The sequence below is a fragment of the Ochotona princeps genome, chromosome 9, assembly GCF_030435755.1.
Source record: "Ochotona princeps isolate mOchPri1 chromosome 9, mOchPri1.hap1, whole genome shotgun sequence".
In the NCBI taxonomy this organism is placed as follows: domain Eukaryota; kingdom Metazoa; phylum Chordata; class Mammalia; order Lagomorpha; family Ochotonidae; genus Ochotona; species Ochotona princeps.
This window is the reverse complement of record NC_080840.1, coordinates 8855192-8880544: the sequence shown is the minus strand read 5'-3', so window position 1 is coordinate 8880544 and position 25353 is coordinate 8855192. Positions and strand designations below refer to the sequence as shown.

Here is a 25353-nt window from a genome sequence, read left to right as displayed (position 1 = left end):
CCACAGAAAGAATACATTCTTCTTACTCTTTAGAAACTAAAAACCATGAGGCCGGAGTGGTGCAGCAAGCTGACCCTCTCTACCTGTGACAACTGGCATCCCATATGGATGTTGGTTCGTGTCCCAGCTGCTCCAGTTCTGATTCATCTCCCTGCTAATACCCTGGGAGAGCAGAAGAGGAGGGCTCAAGTCCTTGGACCCCTTACACCCACAGGAAACCCCGAAGAGGCTCCTGGGCCCAGACCAGCAAGCCCAGCTCTGGCTGGTGTGACCATTTGAGGAATGAATTAGCAAATGGAAGATCTTTCTGTATCTCTCCCTCTCTAATTCCTTCAGGCAAAATCAACTTTTTAGAATGTAAAATAAGTAGCAACAATTAAAACTATATCTAACACACATGTTAAAGGACAGCACAGGAACTGGCATTGTGGCACAGCAAGTTAAGCTGCAGTTTTCAAGGCAGCTTCCAATGCTGGGCCGCTGGTTTGAGTCCCAGCTGCTCCACTTCCAATCAGCACCCTGTTAATGCACCTCAGGTAGCAGTGGAGGGTGTCAAGTACACAGCTCCCTGCTGCCCATGCTAAGAGACAGGAGTGGAATTCCAGGATCCTGGCTTCACCCTGGTCCAGCCCCAGATGTAGCCATCTGGGAAAGGAAATGGAATAGAAAATGTTTTTCTCTCCCCTACTTCTCTGTCACTCTGCCTTTCAAACAAATACATCTTAAAAACAGCAGCACACCCATGCAATCAACACCATCCATGTTATAGAAAGCTCTACAGAACAACCAGTTTCTCTGACAAAAAGACTGTAAGGAATGGGAGTTACCCAGAGTAAAAGAAATTTAAAATATATGTCCATCAATTTCAACATCTGGATCTCATTTGGGTCTTGATTTGAACAAGCTATTAAAAAAAAGGACTACTGGAAAAATTGAAACAGGAGATTGAGGAAATATATATATTTTTTCAGATGTGATAATGGTATTATGGTTCAGACTTGTTTTCCTCAAGCCCTTATCTTTAAGAAATACATAACGAAATATCTATGGATAAAATGAAATAGTATCTTAATTCCTAAAATTGCTCTTTTAAATTGGGAGTGGGCGAAGCTGAAGGATACAAACAAGATGAAACCATAACTAGGTAGGTACTGAGGTGACACACGGAGACGCACTAATCTTAATGTGTATTTGTGTAAATATTTAACTTCAAGGGCCTGGCGTGATAGACTGGCAGTCTATGAGCCGGGATCCCATATGGGTGCCGGTTCTAATCCCGGCAGCCCCACTTCCCATCCAGCTCCCTGCTTGTGGCCTGGGAAAGCAGTTGAGGCCGGCCCAAAGCCTTGGGACCCTGCACCTGTTTGGGAGACCCAGAGGAGGCTCTGGGCTCCTGGCTTCGAACTGGCTAAGCTACAGCCATTGTGGTCACTTGGAGAGTGAATCAACGGACAGAAGATCTTCCTCTTTGTTTTTCCTCCTCTCCAGTAAAAATAAATCTTTAAAAAATATTTTAACTTAAAACAAATGTAGAAATGCCCAAAGTTTCAAAGAGGGTGGAGGGGGAGGTAGCAGCAGCAAGGAACACTTGGAAGAGTGGGTCACTTAAGGGCAATAGTGAGTGTGGGAGAGGGATCTAACCATGCCAATTACCACAGTATAACCATATAGCAAAGTTCGTAATTTTAATGTCAATTAGCATTCCTTAGCTTGTAAGTTGTTAGGTAAAGCACCCCGTACCACCCAGATGGTAAACCTGGGGCAGGGGATGAGACTGCCAGCAGAAAGATTCCTAGCCCCATCACACCCCTCAACTGAACAGCCTTTCAAAAACCATTCTAGCTTTTTGAGCAGTTTTGTCAACTGCCAAAGCAAGAAATAATTTTCCCCCTAACAAAGCACTATGTAGATGACATAAGATAGCAGGCTTCAAACATGTTAGAAAGTAAAGGCAGGGCACAAGTGCTCTAAAATCATGAAATTCACTTCTTAGCATCTGTAAAGAAAAAACAGAGAGGTCAACTTCTTTGAAAATACCAATTCTCTCATTAAGCTCTTTCATACCACATCATGAACTGTCTGCCCCCAGATGGCTGCTGTAAATGATCTATATTTAAATGCCTCCACTCAACCTAAAGGCAGCAACCAGAAGTGGAAAACTTTCTCTGTGTGTGTGTGTGTGTGCATGCGCACACTCATCCCCAGTAAGACTTGTTTCCATTTACTTTGCAGCTGAATCACTTGACAAACCCACACAGGATAGCAGAGAGCAAGGTGTGGTCTATGGAGTCAGGCAGATCTAGGTTTGCATTTTCTTCATTTTTTTTTTTATTTCAAAGGAAAAGAAATCCATCCACTGGTTTACTCCCCCCAAATGCACACAACAGCCAAAGCTGGACCAGTTCAAAGCCAGAACTCAACCCAGGCCTCCCTCATGGCTGGCAGGACCCCAAGCATTCTAGTTTTCATCTATAGTCTCCCAGTGTGCACATCAGCAGGAAACAGAATCAGAAGGGGAGGACCCTGACAGCATCTCAATTAACAATTTAAAGCATCTCGCTGAATGCCCTCCACCAGACCTAGGTTTGAGCCTTGGCTGCAGCATGCATTAGCTGGGCGATGGAGAGGTGAGGAGCAAGGTACTCAGAGACGTCCACAGCTGGTACTCAGATGGTTATCACCGTCCCCAGCACTACCAACTCAATGGATGACTGCAGAATAGACATCAAAAGGACAGATCGTGAAATCTGGCTCAGTGCTCAGGTCTGCTCTGGATCAGACACAGTCTTCAAGATAGGTAATGACTGTGTGTTTTTTCTACTGCTCTATGCAACAGATAGACATTTAACTAATGTCCAGAGGGTAGAACTTGACAATAATTGGAATTCCCTTGCCAGGTCTGCCTTCAATAACTATAAATCAGAGGGCAGCATTGCAGCTGAACAAGTAAAGCCACTGCCTGCAATACCAGCATCCCATATAGATACCAGTTCAAATCCCAGATGTTCCACTTGCAATTAATAGCCTGGGAAAGCAGTGGAAAACAGCCCAAGTTCTTGGGCACCTGCAACCCATGTGGGAGACCCTGAAGAGGAGCTCCTGGCTCCTGGCACAGGACAGACCCAGCTGTGGCCACTTATGGGCATGTGGGAAGTGAAACAGCAGATGGAAGTCTTTCAGTCTCTCTCTCCTTCTCTAACTCCGCTTTTCAAATAAACAAATCCTTTAAAAAAAAAAAAAAAACAATAACACATACAGCCACAATGTTGTTCCACTACATTTTCCTTTGGTCAAATATTTAGACTGCCAACTAGGTAAAACAAAAAGGATAGGTGGGGTCAGGCGGGGAAAATGCTCTGACCCTGAGATACTCATAAGCTAATGAAAGTGGTTGATTCTACAGGGAGAAAATAAGAACAAATTTAGTTCAACCAAACTCTTCTAAAACCAAAGGGAAATAATCTACTTCTGTGGTCAACTAGTTTGAATGTAATACCCTCTCAGGAAGTTCGTTTGCAAGTCTAACCTGAACACCTCTGTTTCAGCAGAAGCCCCTTTCCAGTTTGCACCTCACTCGTGTGTGTGTGTGTGTGTGTGTGTGTGTGTGTGTGTGTGTTTGTGTGTGTGTGCAGCATTTTCCCCGTGGATGAGCTCAAAGTAGAAAGATCACAGACTGTGTTGATGAACCCTTTCTAGGCCTGGTTCATCTTCTGGAAAACGGGGAAGCAGCACCCTGCCCCCTCAAGCACACCCACAGCTCTTGGAATGATTCAGTTCAGTATGATGTGTGAGGGCATCCAATAGAGTTCCTACAAAGAGGAGTTGCTTAATTGCAGCATTTGCAGATTCTGAAATTTTCCAAACTCTCATACGCAAAACGCCGACGCCTTGGGATGGTGGCTGTGTTATTCGGCTTGGCATCGTTTTATTTACTGGGAGGCAGTGCACTCACTTGCATTACTATGAAAAATATTACTATTATTAAAGCAACAGCAGCTGCTGGGCCAGCAGTAAATGCTTATTTTGATTTGCACTTTGCAGAAATAAGGAGTACCTAATTTTATGTAAATGGTAGTAATGTGAATAAACATTACAAGGAAAAGGAAACTGGCATCATAAAAATGATTAATGAAACTGAAACTAAGCCTCCCCCTTCTTTATAAACAATGAAGAAGTTCACATTTTACTTCATTTGTAACTGGGCAGTGAAGAAGTCATTGGATGGAAGGAAAGCTGTCAGCACTCACCAGACCTTTAAGCAGTTTGGCATTTAATGCTGTGGTAAAGCCAATAGCACCAGCAATTTCCCTAGGGAGGCAGTTGCCCTGCCCAGTTTTCTAGAGAAGTATCATGGCTGCCTGCACCGTGGAGTTAAGGGAAATGGGTGTTTCTTCACCACCCACACACCGTGTGCAGAGTGGCGATCTGCGGACATCAGCAAAGCTAAAACAAAGTGGCACAGTGTCCTGACCACAGCCCTTCAGGCTATCCCAGTGAACATGGAGCAGAAGGGGTCAGGGAATGGTGAGGCTGGCAGAGAGGAGGGTAAGAAAGGAACATCTCTGAGTGCCAATAATGCTTGGCATTCATCTACCTTACATGGCCTACTGCTTCGCCCTGTAATCTGTGAGATGACTTGTCTCCATCTAACTTGCACCTCAAAGAAAAACGAAGATCAAAACCAAAAGCCTAGATCCCATCCCAGCTTTGCTGTGTGATCTTGGAACGCGGGACACTGTGTTTCTGACTTCCTACCATCCTCTGAGGACACCATTACCTCTGGGCCTGTCCAAGAGGGAAGACTTAGTCCCACTCATCATCCTGGCAGACGATGATGGAACCAAAAATGGCCTCCTGACTCAAGTAGGGCCATTCTAATTCTTCCCAGATACGCCTTTTCCAAGATCCAGTAGAGACCCCCTACCCATGAGGTGCAGCAGAACTAGGGATATGGTAGGTAAAAACTGTGTCATCTGCCGTTTTCCCAGAAGGAATAGGGGAACAGGACCTGGTCTGTTGCTATTCACATAAGATTCTAACATGCTGCTTATCTCTAAGAGGAGGAGTTGGACTAGATGATCTCTGGGGTCTCTTTCCACTTCTGTTGCATTTATGCCATAATAGCTCACAGCCCACTGGGTGCTGAAAGTCAAGCTCAGCACCAGGCCATGGCCATCCCCCCACCAGCCGAGTCCCCCAGGCACAACGTTCCAGAAACAGAAGGTATCTGGGCTATATTAATAATGGAAAGATCTGGGAAGAGCTTATATTTAGCACCATCCAAAGCACATCTACAGCTCCACCGGCAAAATGTTGAGAAGGCCAACATTTTGCTTTCCTGCAATAGTTGGTAACAAAATGTATTCATCTTTTGGGTTTGACTTGTCTCAATGCATGATGTGATTCTGCTGCCTAGCCTCTGGGTGGCTAAACTGGGTCCTTTCTTAACAAAGGAATTCATATTCCAACTCTTTGGGGAAAATTATATGGTAGCCTTGGCACTGAAATTCAATTCTTAGGTAACTGACACAAACAGCATTACAATACAGGGCTACTCAGATGCTGTCCCAGGCCCGGCAGAGTCCACTGGAAAGTCCCACATTCTGTTAAACCTAGTGCAGTCTGAACCAGGGGGAGCAGCCGTGAAGATCACCTGCAAGCTGGAGAAGCAGGAGAAATGCCTGAAGGAGGAGAAGCAGCACCTGGCAGCGCTGGTGTTGGCATCTCTGGAGACCAGCAGCAGCACCCTGAAGCAGTGCGAGGAGGTGCATGAAAAACCCAAAAGGAAGAAAAACCAAAAGGCCCAGGAGGTTCCTCAGGAGAATGAAATGAAAAAGCCAGCTGTCTCATCCTCCAAACCCAAGAAAAACTGATCTTTTTCCAAGGAGGAGTTGGTTAATGGCGACCTGGAAGAGACAGAGGGCAACGCAAGCCCTCCCAAGAGCAAGAAATCCTGGGCCCAGGAGGAGGCAGTGGTGAACAATGTGGAAGAGGCGGGCAGCAAGGAGGTCTCTTCCAAGAAGGAGCCTGGCAGCAGCAGCCCCGAAGAGGTTGCTGGCAGCAAGAGCAGCACCAAGCAAAAGCTCCACAAGGCTTCCCGGGAAGACTAGCAGGACACTGCCTGGAGGGTACTCCCCCAAGGCAACCCTTCCCAACCTGTGCCCCCACCCCAATAGAAACAAATTCACAATAAATAAATAAATAAGCCTAATGAAGTCCAGTTTCCCTCAATCTGACCTAACCCCTGTCCCACAAGTAATTAACATTCATTTTACTGACAATGAAAAGAAGCCACAAAGAATATAGAAATGCCAACCCAAGGAGAGATCATTTCTGCTTTAAGGCTCCTGCCTCCAAGCTGGAATGGAATTCCCTGTGGCCTGGTGCTTCCAGCTGCAATCAGCAAAGCACACACCTGCCCCTGCTCCGTCAGAAACCAAGGCAGAAATGCTTTCTCCAGCAATTCTCACCAACGGCCAGAACAAAAGACTTGCAAGTCATTCTGTAACGGAGAGAAAAGTTCAGCATCCCAAAGGCAAGCTCATCAAAAGGGCCACACTCTCCCCGTTCTGAGGCACTGAGGAAGCAGAACACAGACACAGCACAAAGAACCAGAGCAGCTGTGCTGGGAGAGCTGGTCTGGACTGAGACCCGACTGCACTAGTCACTGGTTCCCTCATTTCAGACAGCAGCACCACTAAGGGCTACACAGTTACACTCACTGTCCACCTGGCTGTAATCCTGACCCACCATGGTCAAAGTGTCTGATACCACCCTAGTTCTCCCTCTTAGTGCCATCTGTGTATGGGATCCTTGAAGCGTACAAAGTGGGCTCTGTTATCTCATCTCCTCATCACCTACTCTACCAGATCAGTCTGCCAGTACCACCTTCTCAGGTAAAATGGTCTAATGCAGTAATAACACATAGTTAATAGGAACAAGGCTAATAAAGGCAATCATTTATGGAGTAATCACCCTGCTAGGCCCTGTTGCAAGCATTTCACGAACACACAATAGAGGTAGGCACCATTGCTATGAGGAAACCAAGAAACAGGAAAGCTCAACAACTTGTCCCTCACACACTACAAGTTACGCAAGCAACTGGGCTCCAATTAACCTAGGCAAAGGTACTCTGCCCTCTCCAACTCAGTGGTCACTACTGCTCCACAGTGGAGAGATTTCTTGTCTGTTTTCTCACCTAGAAATGCTTCTACCCTCACTTACCCCTGCCTCCCTGCCCCTGGAGGGGAGCTGATTTCTCTGCCCAGCCCAGCCCAGCCCAGTCCTCGACATTCACAGGGTCCCATCTGACCAGCTCGTGAAGTCACTTCATGAGTGCCTAACATCCACTATGGCCTTTAACAGTCAGAAGCAAAGCTCTTGAGTTATCAAATGCAGAAATGGAGGCAGACATGAAGTGACACAGTCCCCAAACCCATCACTTACTAAAGTTTAAATAATGCATGTGGAAATGGCCATGGCCAAGGCCAAGAGCAGGCTACAGTGCCCCCAAATGAGTAGGTTACATAAATGGAAACCATTTCTCCGAGGCTTCCTGGACTCATATACAACAAAGGCAAAGGTTTCAGTGGCATCTGAACATTCAACACCACAAACCATCCCTGATGACAGCCTGCTGGCCTGACATCAGGGAGGGCTGCCACGACCTCGAACATGCCTCAGACCAGCAGACTGGGCTCACAAGCTGGGATCCCAGCTTCCTCCCTCTCCTCCCCCGTGTCCAACAGCAGTTCCAACGTGCTAGAGGAGACTCCCTTGCCACACACCATCAGCCCCTGCCACCCTGCTGGAGGACAGAATGTAAAGAGCTCTGGGGTGACAGTCAGGAACTCTGAAGGTAAATTTTGGATTGTTTTCTTCTCTAGCACTTAGTTTCCATATTCCAAACCAATAGGATTAAGGGAGACGGGGTATGGGCCCCATCATTCCTGAGCTTTCTCCCACAGGAATAAAAAAGTCAGAAAGCTCTTCTAGTAAGCCGATCACATGAATGAGACAGTACTTGGCTCTCCTACACTGAGGCACCTATAAGCAGGTGTGAGTTCACAGTGTTTTATCATGGAGCTGATATATGCTGGCCAAAATCATTAGCATTACACTAAACCACGCTGTCAGGGGTACCCGTTATGCTTTCTGTAATATACTGCAGAGGCTGACAAATCTTCAACACCCTCTTATAGGTCTTCTGGAGATCACGTTCCCAGGATGACAAGCCCTGGACTAAATATTCTCCAAGGTCCCTTTAGATTATAAAATTTGCAATTCCCTGAGCAACAAGCCCCCAGCAAAAAAGGTAAGGTGATAGATGGCTAGGGAGCTGGAGGTCAGCCAGCAAGCCCTGTGGCAACTGCAACTGACATTAGCGGTTCTTAAGTCAGGATTGCAGGCCGTTCAAAGGCAGACAGGTTGGTCAACAGACCAACTAAGTATGTTAGGGTGGGGCTGGAAGCCACGAGACGATTTTTGTTTCTTCCCAGTTAAGGCAGGACAGGACTGCTGGCAGTTCTTTTACCACAAATAGCAGGGACCCTAAGAAAGATCAAAAAAGAAATTTCAGGAGCAAAGAGAAAGCAAGGGTCTTTTCCCTCTGCCCTCACTTCTTCCTCTTGACAACAGAATCAAGTATAGGAAGCATTTTTTTTTTCATGAATCCTACAAGACAGAAAACCTAGCAAACACAAAAGACAAGGAAATCAAGTTTCCAAAACAGAGATCTTCCATTCACAGTCCAAGTGCACTGCTTACTATAAGGCCAAGCATTTAACCTCTTTAAGCCTTGATTTATTTATATGTAAGGAAGACTAAAGATGCCACCAGAATTAGCTTTCATCAGATGATACAGAAAAGATTTTTCAAATTTCAAAAGTGTATATAAAAAGCAAACAACTTTAGCAAGCAGCTTTAGCATGGAATATCTATTAACAGTTTTGTACCTTATTCTTAAAATAAAAAAAAATAAAAACTTGAGTTTTAGCACATCCAGGAAATTTCCTTCTTTTTGGACCACAGTCAAACTCATTCCTAACCCACTGCCATTTGCCATATGTGTCCAGAGAAAACTCACCTTCATCACTGGGACACACACGTAGGCTACAGAACTGATGCTGGTATGATGGATGTGTTTTATTGTTTCCCCTTAAAGAGGTCAGGGACAGATCTAAACACTTATGCTTTACCTTAGTAAAGGGTCCAACCTTGATTTTATCTAAATCCTTTCCTTCTCTAAAGAGACAGAAGGCCTGGCACGGTGGCCTAGCAGCTAAAGTCCTCGCCTTGAACACCCCGGGATCCCATATGGGTGTTGGTTCTAACCCCAGCAGCACTGCTTCCCTCTAGCTCCCTGCTTGTGGCCTGGGAAAGCAGTTGAGGATGGCCCAATGCCTTGGAACCCTGCACCCATGTGGGAGACCTGGAGGAAGTTCCTGCCTCCTGGCTTCGGATCAGCACAGCACCAGCCATTGCGGTCACTTGGGGAGTGAATCATTGGACGGAAGATCTTCCTCTCTGTCTCTCCTCCTCTCTGCATATCTGACTTTGCAATAAATAATAAAATAAATTTTAAAAAAAGAGAGAGCGAGAGAGAGAGACTACGATCTAGGGGGTGGGGTGGTAACTAATGGGCCACATGTATAGAATTTGATGTTTTAAGCAGCACTCTTATTAAGCTTACCAGGTTTCAAAATTTAAGATGCAATGTACTTGCACTGAATAATAGTGGGAGCTGATGATGAAGACATCAAGTCCTGGACACCAAATTTCTGCGTGTAAGATTCCACAGAACACTACTTGAAGACTTAACTGCATTTCTCAAAAACTGACAGCCTCGAGTCACTGGCCTGGGAGAAGACACTCAAGAGCACATGGAAGGAAAGGAAAACTTACATCAGCGATACAGGAAGACACAAATTCAGATCAAGTCTGACTGACATGCATGGACACTCTGCAGACAGGAGATTAATTTGCAAGTCCATTACTCAGTGGCTGTGTTGCCTTGGGCAAAATACCTAACTGTTATAATCCTTAATTTCTTCACCTATAAACCATGGCCAATGAAAATAATAGCAGGGTAAAGATAAGCATTAAATAATAACATGCACAGGGCTTGTGAATCAAACACTAATACTTGATGAGTATTGTTATTATTTTTATGACAGAGCCGTTGATCACAAATCTACATTTCGTGTCTTCACTCATTTCTTCATGCTGATTTCTATGCATTCACCTTCAGGAACAACTGAATACACCATCCACACACTTAAGGACAAGTTCCTGACGCCAACTCTTCAGAAAACTTTTCACTGATTCTCTTGATGGCCACCTTTCTCTCTCCAGGTCTTACACACTGCAGGGCACGTAAGAGGCACCCCATTATTTGAATACTGGCAGAAAGGTGATTTGAGTGGTTGAGTCAGTATCCCCAACACAGCAACCTCCCTTCTCCACCCAGTTCAGTTACTGCCTTACTTCTTAAAGATCATTAGCTTCTCTAACACAACCCAGATAAAATCCCAATACCTTCAGTAAAGCTTGGCAAAGTGACTTGTACATGGTGGATACTCCAAAACGGTATGCTCAACAAAATGCTGCTCCTAACTTACACTCCAATTAGTTTCCACAATTAACTCTGGAAACCAATATCCAGCCTGTGAAAGCACCAAACTTGCTGGCACACAGGCATGAAGAAACACTAAGCCTCTGACAAAGTCAAGGACCTGTTTGGTGAGACCCAAAGGAGAAGCCACAGCTGTCCCTGCAGACACTTGGGACATCTGCTTTATGTCTTTAAAGATCTACTAACTCAGTTTTGTGTAATTGACTTTGGAGATAATCACTTCTTCTATCAGGGCCTCAATTTTCTTCTCTGTAAAACAGAGATAATAATTATTCCCCCATCACAGAGTACAAGAGGGTTAAATGTTATCATGCAGGCCATACGCTTTCAACAGACCCATGTACAGAGCTGCCCAACAAATGGGGGACCACACCTCCTCTACTGTCACCAAAATTAAATGCTGGCCCCACATGAACTGACCTACCAGAGCTTTCTTTGTGCTGATCCTCGCTCCCATCCTCCAAAGGCACTGAGATATTAACCACCCTCACCCTGGCTTCCTCACCGTGGTCCTAAAATTCCTGTTTGCTTTCAAACAGGAAAACACTGTTTCCAACTCATAATTTCCAAATGGTCACGAGCGAAATGGCACACACCAGTGTTTTCTTGGTTGCTGAGTAGGCAAAACACTGGCTTTTTGCTTGGAAAATACTCAGACATCAGGATGAAATTGGCAGGACACCAGCTAACCCATCCCTGCCTCCCAAAAGCACTCACTGTTGAACCAGCCAAACTGGGACGCCCTCAGTCATGCCTGGCCTTTCAGCCGAGAGGCAAAGCTTGGACATACGCTCTCCTGCCTCTTCTTACCTAGAGTGCTCATCCTTGGGAAATGTAAATCAAAGTACCAACAACTATGCAACACAGCACGCTCTTGGCCAAGGAAACACAACCAAAGGGACAGTATGGTTCATCTGGGCTTCCAGACTCAAAGATCTAACTGCTTTTAGGTGGAGCTCTGTATATGTTCCTAACTCACCAACAGTAGGCAAGGCTATAAAGAGGAAGGCACTTAAATACTAAAAGACTTAAAAAAAAAAAAGTCCAAGCTAGTCAAATTAACTTCTATCCAGAGTTTCCACAGCACCAAAAAAAGTACCTAAAAGTCCTATCCCTAAGAATAAACACAAAGTAACATAAACTGCACTCTTAAAGTTTCCAAATACCTTACTTGTGAAGTATATGCCAACAAGATTTTGTGGTATGCCCCCAAATTTTTCCTTATATTTGGAGTGGTAATCTTGAACTGCCTGTTTTTTAAAAACTGAATTGCGAACCATTTAATATATTTATAATCATGTACCCCTTTCATGTTTGTAACATTAGGAGTAAAAAAGTAAAATTTGGAAGTGGTGGTTACCCATCAGTAAGAAACTAAAGATACATTTCACATTTCTGCAGAAAGCAACCACTGAGTTTAACCTCTGGAACAGGGTTCTGGAATTAAAAGATGCAGATTAGGGATAATGAAGCCTCAACCAGCACTGTTCTCAAGTTCACAAAAAACCACAAAACTACTGTGCCATCTTGCACGAAACACTCCTTGCTGTACTCTGAAAGCACGAGTATCCTCCCTGCACTCAAACAAGGTGCTCTGGACCTAGCCTTCCTCCAATTCCCTCTCCAGTTCACAGCCAACGATTAGATGTTCAAATCTATGTTTCTTCCCAACCTTGTAAAACAGATTCCTTCTCTCAAACCCTGTTCCCTTCCCCCATCATATTCTCTCTCTCTCTCACACACACACACACTCTCACACACACACACACACACACCTGTTGCATTCACTTTTACACTTGGCTACATCAAGCCAGGATCAGCAGCAGCTTTGTGTCATTTAATGTTAACCTTAACCTATGTACTACTGCAGAATATGTACTGACACCCTGACACCTAGTTGCACCAATATGCTTACCACACACTGCAGCACACAGTAACACTGGCTGAACACTCAGAAAGTTAAAATACCTGGCAGCTCTATTAGCAGGTAATGAAGAACTTACCTCAAAGGAAAATGCTCAATCTAATCAATGTCACATCCTTTGGAAGAACACACTTATTAAAACAGAAAAAGGATGCAAAATGCTTCTAGATCTACATGCTCCAATTTACTACAATTAAGCCTGGGACAAACACCCAAAAGGACTGAACACCTGGCAACTCTATTTAACTTCAGACACTAACAGGCTAGTGCAACGGACTGACAGTTTACAAAGACTATTAAAAAAAAAAAAATACTACCGGCTTTCAGATAAACCTAGTTAGATGGCATTTCTCCAACCACTTAAAAATTTCCTTCAGTCACCCATCCACCCATCAAAGAATTCTCTAGAAGCATTCCCAAGCACAGTGAGACACTCACAGCAGTTTCCGGTGCCAGGTAGGCAGGTGGGCGGCCAAGAGCCAACCCAGCACTAACAGAAATCACTCCCCTAACATTCAGGACCCTCGAACCTCGTATCAGTTCTGTGTGTGTCCACACATGAGTATCAAAAACCCCATCAACGCAGTATGCCTATGAAACCCAAGCCTCCCAATATTACACAGGGTCAACGCCCAATGAGCTTAAATCCACAAATGTTCCCCCAAACCCCAAATGAAACAACCGCACAGCGATCCACCAGGAAAAACCCATCTCCCTTCCTAACTCCCCCCAACCCCAGTGCTGCCTTGAATAGTTGCGACAGGTTGAGCTTGGTCGAGGTAGGTGATGCTTTCTGGTAAGCAGGGACGAAGCTGAGGTCGGGGGCAAAGGCCCCATTTTTAACTACGCTCCAAAGGCTTCTGCAGCTCCTAAGCTTGTGGTTGCCTCCTTATCCCTCCCATCCTATTATTCCACTTAAAAAAAATTTAATCCAAATGGCTTTGCCCGTGGCGCTGTCCCCAGACACCCCCAATGTCTTCATGGGGACGGGAGAAAAGGAGCCGTTTTTGTTTTTTTTTTTAACTGCAACCCCCACCTCCCCCGCTTCAAATCTGGTCAGCTCATCCCAGCTGCATCAGCCTCAGACTTCCTTCACAGTCTGCCAGTGCCGTGGGGGTAAGTCCTGCTGGCGCAGAGGTCCTAACAAGCCAGAAGGGTGGGGATCTAAGCAGAGGCATCTCTTTCCACCTGGGCTCAACTTACCCACTGAGGATAAGCAAGCAGTAGTGCTGGCTGGAGGCAAGCCCAGCCAGGGCTCTCAATTCCACACCCTTATCTCTGCAGCTGAGCCTGCGGGGCGCAGCTGGGCCGTGGAGGCACATCCCCCAGCCCCTTGCCGATGACCTTGGCCACCGCGGCTGCTTCGCGTCTCTGTCGTTGGTGGCCTGAAGCCGCCCACTCGGGAGCCTTACGAGAGGATCACATAACTACGGAAGCTCCACTCGCACAGGGTGGGCAAGATCCAGACAGGACTTGCCCCGTTGTGCGACCCTCAAGTTGTACAGGGCTCACTCAGTCCTCTCTAAGCTGCCAGTGCGCCGGCCTGGAAACTCGCAGGAGCCCGGCCAGGGTGCGCACACGGAGACACGGGTGGTGGGCTGCAAGTCTGAAGTCCCCTGCTCACTTTGGGGGGGGGGGGTAGGGATCCCGGAGGGGTGTGGCTCCCCCCGGCTGCACCCCGGCCAGCGAGGACCGCGAGCGTCCGTGCCCCGGCCCTTCCTACCTCCTCCAGCAGCGTGACCGTATTCCTGCAGTTGTGCAGCCGCGTAGTGAAGCTCGACGTGGTGGGCGAGTTGTAGTCCTCGGTGGTCTCCGCGATGAACTCGGACACGGAGATCTGGTCCGGCATCCTGCCGGGTGGGGCGAGACACAAGCGGGGGCGCGGGGTGAGTCTCGGCGCAGGCTCCCGGGGCCGCGGGCCGCCCGGCGGCTCATGAACGCCCCGCCGCCGGCGCCCGGCCTGCGTGCGCTGCTCCCGTCCCCAGAGACGGCGGGAAGAAGGTTCTGCGTGGAGGCAGGCGGGCGGCGGGGCTCGGCGCGGGGCCCTTCAAACTCCGAGCCGCGCGGGAGGCAGGGGGCTCTCGGGGACCCGCCTCCCTCAGCTCATGCCGGCGTCGGCGGCCGGGGTCGTGGCTCGGAGCGTGCGTGCGGGGCACGGGGCAGACCCGGGCGCCCAAGCGCGGCTCCTCAGCAGTCTGACAGGGGACGCCGAGGGCCCGACTGACTGACTGGGCGCGCACTCCCCGGGCCGGGCGGGCGGGCCAGCCGGGCGGGCGGGCGGCGCTTCAGCTCCAGTCACGGGGACAAACAAGGAAGTGCTCTGCGCACGCGCCGCCGCCCCCTCCGCCCGCGCGCCGCCCCCGGCCCGGCCCCCGCCCCGCGCGCGCGCCGCCTCGCGGGCCTCGTTCCCAGCCGTGCGGTCCTGCCGGCTCCGGAAGCCCGCATCCTCCTCCTCCTCCTCCTTTCCGCGCCACGCTACCCCACCCCGGCCGTCTCCTGCCGCCCCCGGCGCGAGCTCCTTACGCGTTTGGCAGGAGGGGTGGTGGGGGGGAGGCGGGCACTGACAAAAGTTGTGCGTGTTCTATTTTAGTTGCGTGTGGGTGCAGGAAGCGAGGCCGCGAGAGGCGCCTCCTGCTGCGAGGGTCGCAGGCCGGGCGCCGGGGGCGTGGGGGTGCGGGGAGCCGGCTCCCCGGCCTGGCCTTGCAACTGCCCGCTCGCTCACCGGCCCGGTGCAGGGCGCTCACCGCAGCTGCAGAGTTCTGCCTGCTTGGCTTGGGTCACTAAAATGCCTGGAGAAAATAGAGGCGTTTTGTGGGCGCGCGCGCCTGTGTTTCATCTTCGATTTGCACTTAAAAAAAAAAAAAAAAAAACCCTGCAGGAAGTACCATGGTTGGGAAGAGTGAAAGGTTTCAGGTGCGGGAGGTGCAGGCCGCTCAACAGACGCCAGATTTCGGCAGAAGTCCCAAGAACGTACGCCTGGTCCCCAGCTTCTTAAAAACTAAATCTACTTAGTCTCAAGAACCCATTTAATTTTCTCACAACTGACTGAGGATGAAATTCGTTTTGCAAAGAAGAAAAAGCAAAAAGCTAGGCCCTTAGGAAGCTTTCCCTTGAGTGGAGCTAGTAGGCCAGAGAAAGCAGCCCATGGCAGCAGCCGGCTGGCCTTGTGGCCTGGTCAGGCTGAGCCGCTGCCATCCTGAGAGGGGCAGTTTATTCCACGCTACAACTGGCTCTCTCAGGCAGGGACCCTGTCTTACTTAGCCTTGGGCCCAAACCCTGGTACCCAGTGGTGGTCAAACGGAAATCTATCGGCACAGTGGGCAGCCAAGCACGTGCTTAAGATGTCCTGGAGATGGGACATGGGCTCTGAGAGGGCCTGTGGACACACATCCAGCGGTGTGCACTCTAACGTGGTGGGAATACCAGGAGCAGAAACGATGGCACTGCTACTGGACAAGGAACGTGCAGGCAGGACTCTGACAAGGTGACGTGCCAAATGGGGAAGAATGAGGAAGGCCAACCACACAGATAGCCCTGCTGGCTAGAAGATCTCCAGCCCTCAGCTGCCTCACATGAAGGACAGCGATAAGGGCTGCAGCCCAGCAGGCTGTCATGCAAGTTCAATGACAGCGCACAAGACCCTGTGCTTTGTGCGCACAAGGCAGCCACTCGGAAAACGGAAAGGATTTATCTCTTGGCACTGGCTGCAAGGCAGCGGGCCCCCAGGGAGGGCCTCACGAGGTGCTCATGGCTGTCCACGGGGCCTGGCTTCAGCTGGACAAGTGGGTGCACTCACTCAAGGTGGGACTTCATAAGGGAATGAATGCACATGGACAGATGTTCTGCCCTAGCAACATGCAGTGCTGAGCCCGTCTTATAAACAGCCATGCACTTTGTCCTGAGCCATGCTTCAAAAGCTCGGCTTGGGACATAAGCAAGCTGGAGGATCTCTACCTGCAGGTCATCTGTGATAAGACTTGGGCCACCCAGGACAAAATCCTCTTTTTTCCTCCCACCTCTGGAAAGTTCTGTGACTCGGAGCAAACATGGCTCCTACTAAGTAAGGTCTCAGCCTCACTAAACCCCACGCCAACCATAAAGCACTGAGCATTTCCTCCACTCCAACACGGCTTACCTAGCTCTAGGCTGGAAATAAACTCAGGCTTTGACTTTTTGCACTTACTGCCGTCTTCTCCTATGCTAAGGTGTCCTCTAGGACCTGCCCCCCTCCTGAGACTGGAAGCTGCTTGCATCCTCTGTATCTCGCACAGGGTTAACAATAACTAGGAGCCTAGGTACTCAGCCTGAAGTGAGTGAATAGAGCTGCCTCGATTCCAGGAGGCCTAGTGTTCCAGATTTTTTCTCCTAATAACTGAGCTTGGTGCCATTGCCTGTGAAATAAAGGGGTGGGTTGCCAAAATGCCCACCCAGATCCCTCCCAGCTGGACCTGATTTGTGTATAAATTCAAGTCTACACATGCAAAGAATCAAGATTACCACAAGGAGCTGAGCTAGCTGCAGCGGTAAACAGCCGGGCATTTCTTTCTCGACTGAATTCACCAGAGAGCCCGAGCTGCTGCCATCAACTGCTGTTTGTTTCATTTGAAGATTATGGTATAGATCTGCTCCTCCCCATATTTCCAACGGCCAAGAAAGGAATAGGCCAACAATGAGATATTGTACATGGGTAAGCATATACCTGCTCCGGCTGGTCTGAAATTAGAATTCCAACGGTTCACACCTCTACCCACCACTTCTGGGGTTCACAGGCCATAATCCTCTGTAAATTGGAAACCATGCCCCAGTGCAAACCATCACTACCTCTCATTTTCTCAAATACCCTGAAAGCCATTCCTGAATGTTGGAAAGCAAACAGATTCTGGCGTGGGCAAAGGCTTCAGTGCTGAATTTCTTACGTGAAGCTGCCCAGAAATATACACCATCCAAAAGCCAGGAAAAACATGCACAGACTTAAACTTGCGCACACCCAGCTTTTTATAAAGCAAACGCTGTCTTGGTTGTCATCAGTGTAATTCCCCCTCCAATACTGGGTAGAAGCTCTAGAGTCCATGTGCCTGTGGCTCATCTGAGCCCTGCTGACATGGCCAAGTAGGACAGCCAGGTGCTAGCAGGGTGCTCTGTACCCTGCCTGGTGTGACTTCTTGTGGACAACGATGGCATTACTGACACTGCTGTCATCAAGGAGTGGACTGACATGTCCAGCTGCAAATCTCCCTCCCATCTGCCTGATAAATGAGTGTATTTGCAACCTGTCAAGCAGCCAGGGGTGAAGACTTGGGGTGCTCACTAGGAACTCTTGGCAGCCTGCCCCCCAGGGGTACCCAGTGAGTGTGTTCAGAGGTTCCTCATGTCCTCCTGGGACAGACTGGAGGAGAAGCAGGCGGGACAGGACATGGCATCCATGTGCAGGAGCATGACTGAGGCTCGCTCTAAAATGAGAAAGAAAAGTTCATGTCGGTCCTTCTCAGGGCCTCCCTTCTCGGAATCTCAGTCAGTGCTCACAGCTATGAAACAGAGGCAGTGATTAGGGCCTGTCAGAGTTCTGAGGACCCGGGAAAACAAAGCACGCAAAGCGCTTAGCAGGATCTGACGCATGGTAAGTAAGCAGTATTGTTCAGATACAAACACCCATCTGGAGACACACTTTCATATTTCTGCAAAAACAAAACAGCTACCAACACCTGTGTACCACTTAGTTAAGTACACAATTTTGAAACATACCCTTCAACCTCTGACAACTTTATACATAAGCATAATTATCTCCCTCTCTGTCACTTTGCCTTTCAAATCAGTAGATAAACTTAAGAAAAATTATCCCAAATTTACCAGAGAGAAACCTAAGGCAACCCTTTGTTAGGCCAGGGCCTGCGCTGGGCTTTGATATACACAACACCTGATGCATCACCTAATAACCTGGTATGCAAATGTTACAGTAACGGAAACTAAAACACAATGGAATCTCACTGCAAGCTAATGTCTCAGAGCCAGGAAGACTCTAAATCCAGTGCTTTTTTCCACTGCATGTACAACTGTCTCTTTGTCATACACATTGCCACTTTGTCAGAAGTACAGCCCAACCCAGGCAACCAGAATATCCATACGTCCTTGCTTCACCTGATCCATCACACAGGAATTCCTGTTTTACCATCCCAATGAAGTCATCAAGAAAAGGAAAGCCCTCCTGGAACCAGAGGAAGGAGGGCCGTGTTTGATCTCCTTTGCTTCTGCTGTCATATTCCACGTGAGTGAAGCATCTTTTTCTCATGTTCTTAACTAGGAGTGTTTCCCAAGTGCACTCATGCCATTTTATGTAATAAGCATAACAAAAAGCCTATGCAGGTCTCAAATGTATTTCTTTTTTTTTTTTTTTTAAAGATTTATTCATTTTATTACAGCCAGATATACACAGAGGAGGAGAGACAGAGAGGAAGATCTTCCATCCGATGACTGACTCCCCAAGTGAGCCACAACGGGCCGATGCGCGCCGATCCGATGCCGGGAACCAGGAGCTTCTTCCGGGTCTCCCACGCAGGTGCAGGGTCCCAATGCATTGGGCCATCCTCAACTGCTTTCCCAGGCCACAAGCAGGGAGCTGGATGGGAAGTGGAGCTGCCGGGATTAGAACCGGCGCCCATATGGGATCCCGGGGCTTTCAAGGCGAGGACTTTAGCCGCTAGACCACGCCGCCAGGCCCTCAAATGTATTTCATTTAAAGATCAAGTAAAACTGCTAAAATATTCTAAGAGAAGGTGGTCTGCATGTACACACACACCCTGCTCTGATCTACGTCCCCATTCCCTGACTGTTCCTTCTGCCGCAGGTGAGAGGAAGAGGCAGAGTACCGAGCATTCTAAAGCCATGCAGGGTAGAGATCAAGTGAATGAACTCAGGTGTGTGTTTCTGTTCTGTCCTGTAAATGAAGAACAGTCATCAGCTGGCCCTGTGATGCTCGGCCTCTGCAGGACACTGTGCTGCGTCCCTATGGGCATGACCTCACGTAATACAGCAACCATACGCTGCCGGGACTATAATACCCCCATTTTATACCCAAGGAAGCCTGCAATTGAGGGGCACACTGGAGAGTGGCAGAGCAGCACACAGGAGGTTTATAGCCCAGGGACTCAGCCAAGACAAGGAATGGGCCCACCATACCAGCAGGACAGTTCTGCTGGAATCCATGCTTAATTTTTTTTTCTTTTTAATATTTGAAAGAGAGAGAGGAAGAAACAGATCTTCTATCTGCTGGTTCACTCTAAATGGCCACACAATAACCAGGGATGGGCCAGGCCAAAGCCAGGAGCTTCTTCGGGTCTCTCGTGTGGGTAGGAGGGACCCAAACATGGGGGTTCCATTGCTTTTCCAAGGTCATCAGCAGCGAACTGGATTGTAAGTGGAGCATCTGGGACTCAAATCGGCACCCATATGGGGTGCTAACATCGCATCTTTACCCACTACACAATGCCAACACCTGGGGAATTCTTTACAAACCTAAGTCAAATGTGAGCTAGTCTGGTCTATTCCACACACTGGTCCATTCTACCAGCTGGGACAGAGAGTCCCCAAACAGCCTTGCTTACTGTGCTGTATGCAATGGCAGGACACCAGTCCTGCTCAGGGACACTTTATCTCAGGTACACACAGAGTAATGTCCCCAGAAGGACACTAGCCTGGTCTTGGCTCAGAACTCAAATCTGCCTACTCAGTTTACTGCGCTATGAAAACTAGCAACTTGTCAATAATGGGGACTTCATCCTGTTCATCTCTGCCCCAGGACTTGAGGTGGACAGAAGGGGCTGGGAGTCCCAGCCTTGGCACTGTACAAGCACCACTGCCGGAATCTTCCCAGTGACCTGACGAGGTGGCAGATTTCCTGCTGGGAGAACTCAGGCATGCATAGTCAGCTCCGGGTCACATGTTCATAGACGGAGAAAGGCTGTTCTCAGTGGCTGAGTCGAAAGCCTGCAGTCTTTCCTTCCCCTAGAAGGTTTTGCCTAGCACAGACCCCCTTGGGAGTCCCATGAATGTGTTTTGAATTGAACTGGCTCTCTTTTATGAGCAACATCATTTCCAATATAAGTAAAACAACCTCCAGTGAAGTCAGATTGTAGTGTTTTATAGGATTCCTAAAAACTTGCCATCCATAAGGGTGAAGGGTCTTAAATCTTACTTATCTCTGAAACAGAACCCTTCACCTGGAAAGGGAAAAACTTAAGAAATTTTAGGCTTGCCTTTTTCTTCAGCGAATTTGATTTAAAGTCAAAGGCTGTGCTTAACCATGCCCTCTTCTGCACCTTGAGACCCACCATGGCTTTCTTCTACGGCCCTGTTCCAAGGCTCCCGATATTCATGACTCCAACTAGACAGTGAACTCTTTGGAACCAGGTGGGTTTCTAGTCCCTGGAACCAAAGCCCCTTAAAGAGATACTAATCAATAGAGAGAAATTAGTGAATGAATAAGCAAAAAAATGTATGGGGGAGAAGAAAATTGGAGAGATGCCCTTGTATCATCATAACTAGGAGGCAAAAGGAATTCAAATTTGCTTTGCAAATTCATTTGTCAGATGAGAAAATGTATTCCCCAGGGGTCAAGTGATGACCAGTGCTGCGGGCAAGTTAGAGGAACTCAGGACCTAGTGTCAGGTGTCCTGATTTCCAAACTCTTCCTGCTCTCCCATGTTTCCCAGGTACATTTCAAGGACTGGAGTCAAAACTATCTGCAGAAAGTCCTGTGTCTACGAAGATTACTTTGGCCTTTGCCTCACAGTATCAAAAAATGCCTTTGTTTATTATTTGAAATCTGTAAGATTATGACATACGGCACCCCATCACTTAGCTGAGACCCCTAATTCTGGGCAAGAAGATTGTGTCCCACAGTACTCATCTTCTGTTCTCATTTCTAGTGTACAAGCAGGTGATATGGGTTCAGATAACCTGAGCTCAGTCCCTGCTCTGCCACTTGACAGGGTTTTAGGCATGTGTCAAAGCAGGGTACAGATGAAACTGCGCAGAAGGTAGATTTAGCTGATTATCCATGCGATATGCTTTAGCCCTGCGCCCAATAAATGTTAAATGGTCCATCAAATTTAACTACTAACACCATGAATTGTATTGAAAATGGACACCATGCTGAATTCATCAAAGGCCAAAATATGATGTAAGAACCAGCCTTGCAAACGGAGTAGCTCTGGGCAGAACGACCAGTTTCTAGCACAAATGAGAAAATGTTGGGGAAAAAACAAAAACAAGAGCATTGAAACGGGAACTTTGAATATAACGTAAGAAAGGGTGATGTGATACGCTGCTGTCTGATTTGCACAAAGCCCAGTTGGCCCTATTTTTATGTGCTCTTTGCAAAGCTGCTGAAATACTATTCAAGAAGAAAAATCTGATAAATGGTAGCTATTAGTGACTTCAGCAGAGACACGTAGGCCCACACAGTATGCCAGGGAGGGCAGCTCCATCTCCTCAGCCAAATCATTTCACCTCCCTTGGCCTCATTTCCTGGTGGTTAAAACCAGCAGGCTAGGGCAACTCAAGTCCCTGGGACCTCAAGAGCCTGTAATCTTTTTCGACATCAGTGTGACAGCCAGCCCCAAACAACAAGAGGTCTCCACCTCCTCCCAGAGCTACCGATAAGCCTAGAGGACACTGCTTATGGGGAGAGGGAGGGGTGGGGTGGACTGTTGAGACACCCTACAATATTGGATGTGTCAAGTATCCCTTGCTGCTTTTCGAAAATCTGATTTCCCCTGCCGTGTATTTGAACCTAAAAAGCAATGAGCTGCGTCAGGACAGAATTTTTCCATATTTCTGTCAAATGTAGGGCACTATTTCATTTCAAAAAGGAAGGCTGCCCACCCCCTGCAGAGATTTCTTCTTAGCATATGCTATGTGGTTTTCCAATATGAACATTCCACATCACACCAGGGGCTCTAATTAAAAAACCTCTACAGTTGCTAGCAAACCTTCTGAGAGACACCTCTAACTTCATTTCCCTGTTAGGTTTTGCTTTGAAAAATCAGTCTTTGCTCTCTAGCCTTAGAGGTTTAGTGGTGCATACAAACTAACTTGCAAAACTGCTGTTTCAGTGGACAGTAGGAAATGTCCCATTGATTGGCCCCTGGATGTCATTTTCACTTGATCTTACCCAAAAGGCCGAGAAGTGATTAGATGTCATTTTTAATAGCTTTTGGAAGGTTGTCCCCCACCCACCAACCTGGGAATGAGATAACTTTTCTTCCAATATTTGACATTAGAAATTAACTTTCATTTACCACCAATTATCGGCATTTCAGACAAGCCTTTAGGACATGGATTACACCTACTCTCTGCCATGTATCCCCTTCCTTTCTTTTTTTTTTTTTTTAAGATTTATTTTTATTTTTTTTATTACAAAGTCAGATATACTGAGAGGAGGAGCGATAGAGAGGAAGTGGAGCTGCTGGGATTAGAACCAGCGGCCATATGGGATCAAGGCGAGGACCTTAGCCACTAGGCCACGCTGCCGAGCCCATCCCCTTCCTTTCTGAACTTAACGTGATTCTCCAGGGATTCTCAATCATATGTCTCTACCTTCCCAAAGGGCTGGAACCTATATGTCCAATCGGAATGCTCCTGGTTCCTGCACACAAACACTGACTGGTACTCAGAAAGGCATTTAATCCATATAGGGCCAATGTGAATCTTTCATGGAGGGCTGACAGATGCCAAAGAAAACAAGCTGTATAACTAGGTCTAGTGCAAAGCAGTAGGAGGCCTGCAGTGGCTGGTGATCATTATTTCAACACATGAGGGACTCTGCCTGAGAATGATCATAACCAACACGTGGGAGGGGGGCGAGGGAGAGAGAGGAGGACAGAGATATGGTAACATCACTTCAGCCTCTAGATCCACAGACTCCACTTCCTGTCCCATGCTCACCAACCCTTGAACTTTTCAGTTGGGTGAGCATGTTTTCTTTTTGAACAAACCATTCAAACTACAAGAACACAAGTGTGTCCTTTCCTGGGTTCAAGTACAATCATCCCTGTTAGTAGATGTGTGTTATCTTGGGACAAGCTATTCACTGCCAGAGCCTCAGCTTCTTCCTTGGTAAGACAGGGACAACAAATATCCACTTCAAATGATCAACAAGAATAAATTAGATACTGTTTTAGCATGGGCAGTACTTCATTTCTTTTAAATGGCTGAATAATATTCCACTGCATGGCTAGATCACATTACATTTAAAACATTTTTTAAAAATTTGGTTAACATGGAATACTTGTACATTTTGAGGGAGATACAGTGCAATACTTCATACATAGTATAAACTAAGCAATGAGTCTTTCCATTTCCTTCTCTTTGTATTTAGAGCCTACCAGTTCCTCTCTCTGAGTTTTCTATACAGAATAGAACACATTGTTGTGAACTACAGTCATTGCACTGTGCTGTGGAATACCAGAACTTGTTTTTTTTTTTACTGTGTTTTGTAGTCTTATTCAACCCACATTGTGCTTATCCATTTATGAACTTTGGGTATTGGTGGTTTCTACATGTTGATGGTTGTAATACTGCTGTCAACATTCAGATGCAGCTGTTTGTGCTGGCATAGGTTTTCTGTTTCTCTGATGTTGATACCTAGCATGATGTCTTCGTCAGTTTGGATTACTGCAACAAATGACCATAGAGCAGGTGACTTAGCATCAATGGACGTTTCACTTTGCACAGTTCTGGAGGCTGGAATTCCAAGATCAAGGTGCCAGAATGATTGGATTCCAGTTAGGCTCTCTCCCAGATGTGGACTCCCAAATTCTCACCATGATTAATCAAAAATCTGACAGCTATCTGAGGCTTCCTTTATAAGGCATCATTCTCACTCACAGTGGGTCCATCTCAGACTTACTCACAAAAGCAACACGCTCTGTGCCATCACACTGAGGATTAGTATTCAGTGAAGGACTTTGAGAGCCTCCAGCATTTAGTCCATTACAATGGAATTGATGGACCCTATGGTGTCAGTGTGTTGCACCTTTCTGAGAGTTACCATGTGGTTTTCCAAAGTTTGTGCACTCTTTTATATTCCCCCACTTCTCCACATCTTCTGTAATACTTGCTGTTTCCATCCTTTTCAAGGTGATCATCCCTGTGGATGCTGGTTCATGTCCCAACTGTTCCATTTCCCATCCAGCGCTTTGATTACAACCAGAGAAAGCAGCAAAGGATAGCTCAGGTCCTTGGGACCCTACAGCCATGTGGGAGACCCCGAAAAAACTCCTGGCTCCTGATTTGAGATTGGCTCAGCTCAGGCCATTGTGGCCATTTGACAAGCATATAGAAAGTATTTTTTCTCTCTCTCCCTCCCTCCCCTCCCCTCCTCTTCTCCTCTCCTCATGTCTCCTTTCCTTTCCTCTCTGTAAATCCATCTTTCCAGTAAAAGTAAATGAAATCTTTAAAAAAGACAAAAACAAAAAATCCCACTAAATGGTATACCTTCAAAAAACATCTCATTCCCCCTCTTTTTTTAAACATTTATTTATTTTTATTTGAAAGGCAGATTTTTTATGATGTGATTCCATAGGCTCTAGTGAATTATATCTCAATTGAAAAAGGAAACATTGTGGTGATAGAGTACAGCTGATCTGTTCAGGACAAAGTTGGCCATGCTGTGGTGCCCACTGCACCACAGTCCAAAAGACCACTTACAGACATGATCACAGCCATTCTACAAGGCAGCTCCTGATTGAGAGACAGGAGTGCCCACTGGCTGGTTTACTCCCCTAAGAGTCCATAATCA

At 47.3% G+C, this 25353-nt stretch overlaps 1 protein-coding gene across 4 annotated transcripts in view; it reads right to left on the bottom strand.

Moving 5' to 3' along the window:
• Positions 1 to 25353, bottom strand: part of ASAP1 (ArfGAP with SH3 domain, ankyrin repeat and PH domain 1) — a 338316-nt gene that overhangs the window by 252323 nt on the left and 60640 nt on the right. For all 4 annotated transcript variants that reach the window (XM_058668482.1, XM_058668479.1, XM_058668481.1 and 1 more), the window contains exon 3: positions 14281 to 14407. In XM_058668482.1, the coding sequence (XP_058524465.1) occupies positions 14281 to 14407 (127 nt within the window). The remainder of the gene's footprint in view (positions 1 to 14280; positions 14408 to 25353) is intronic.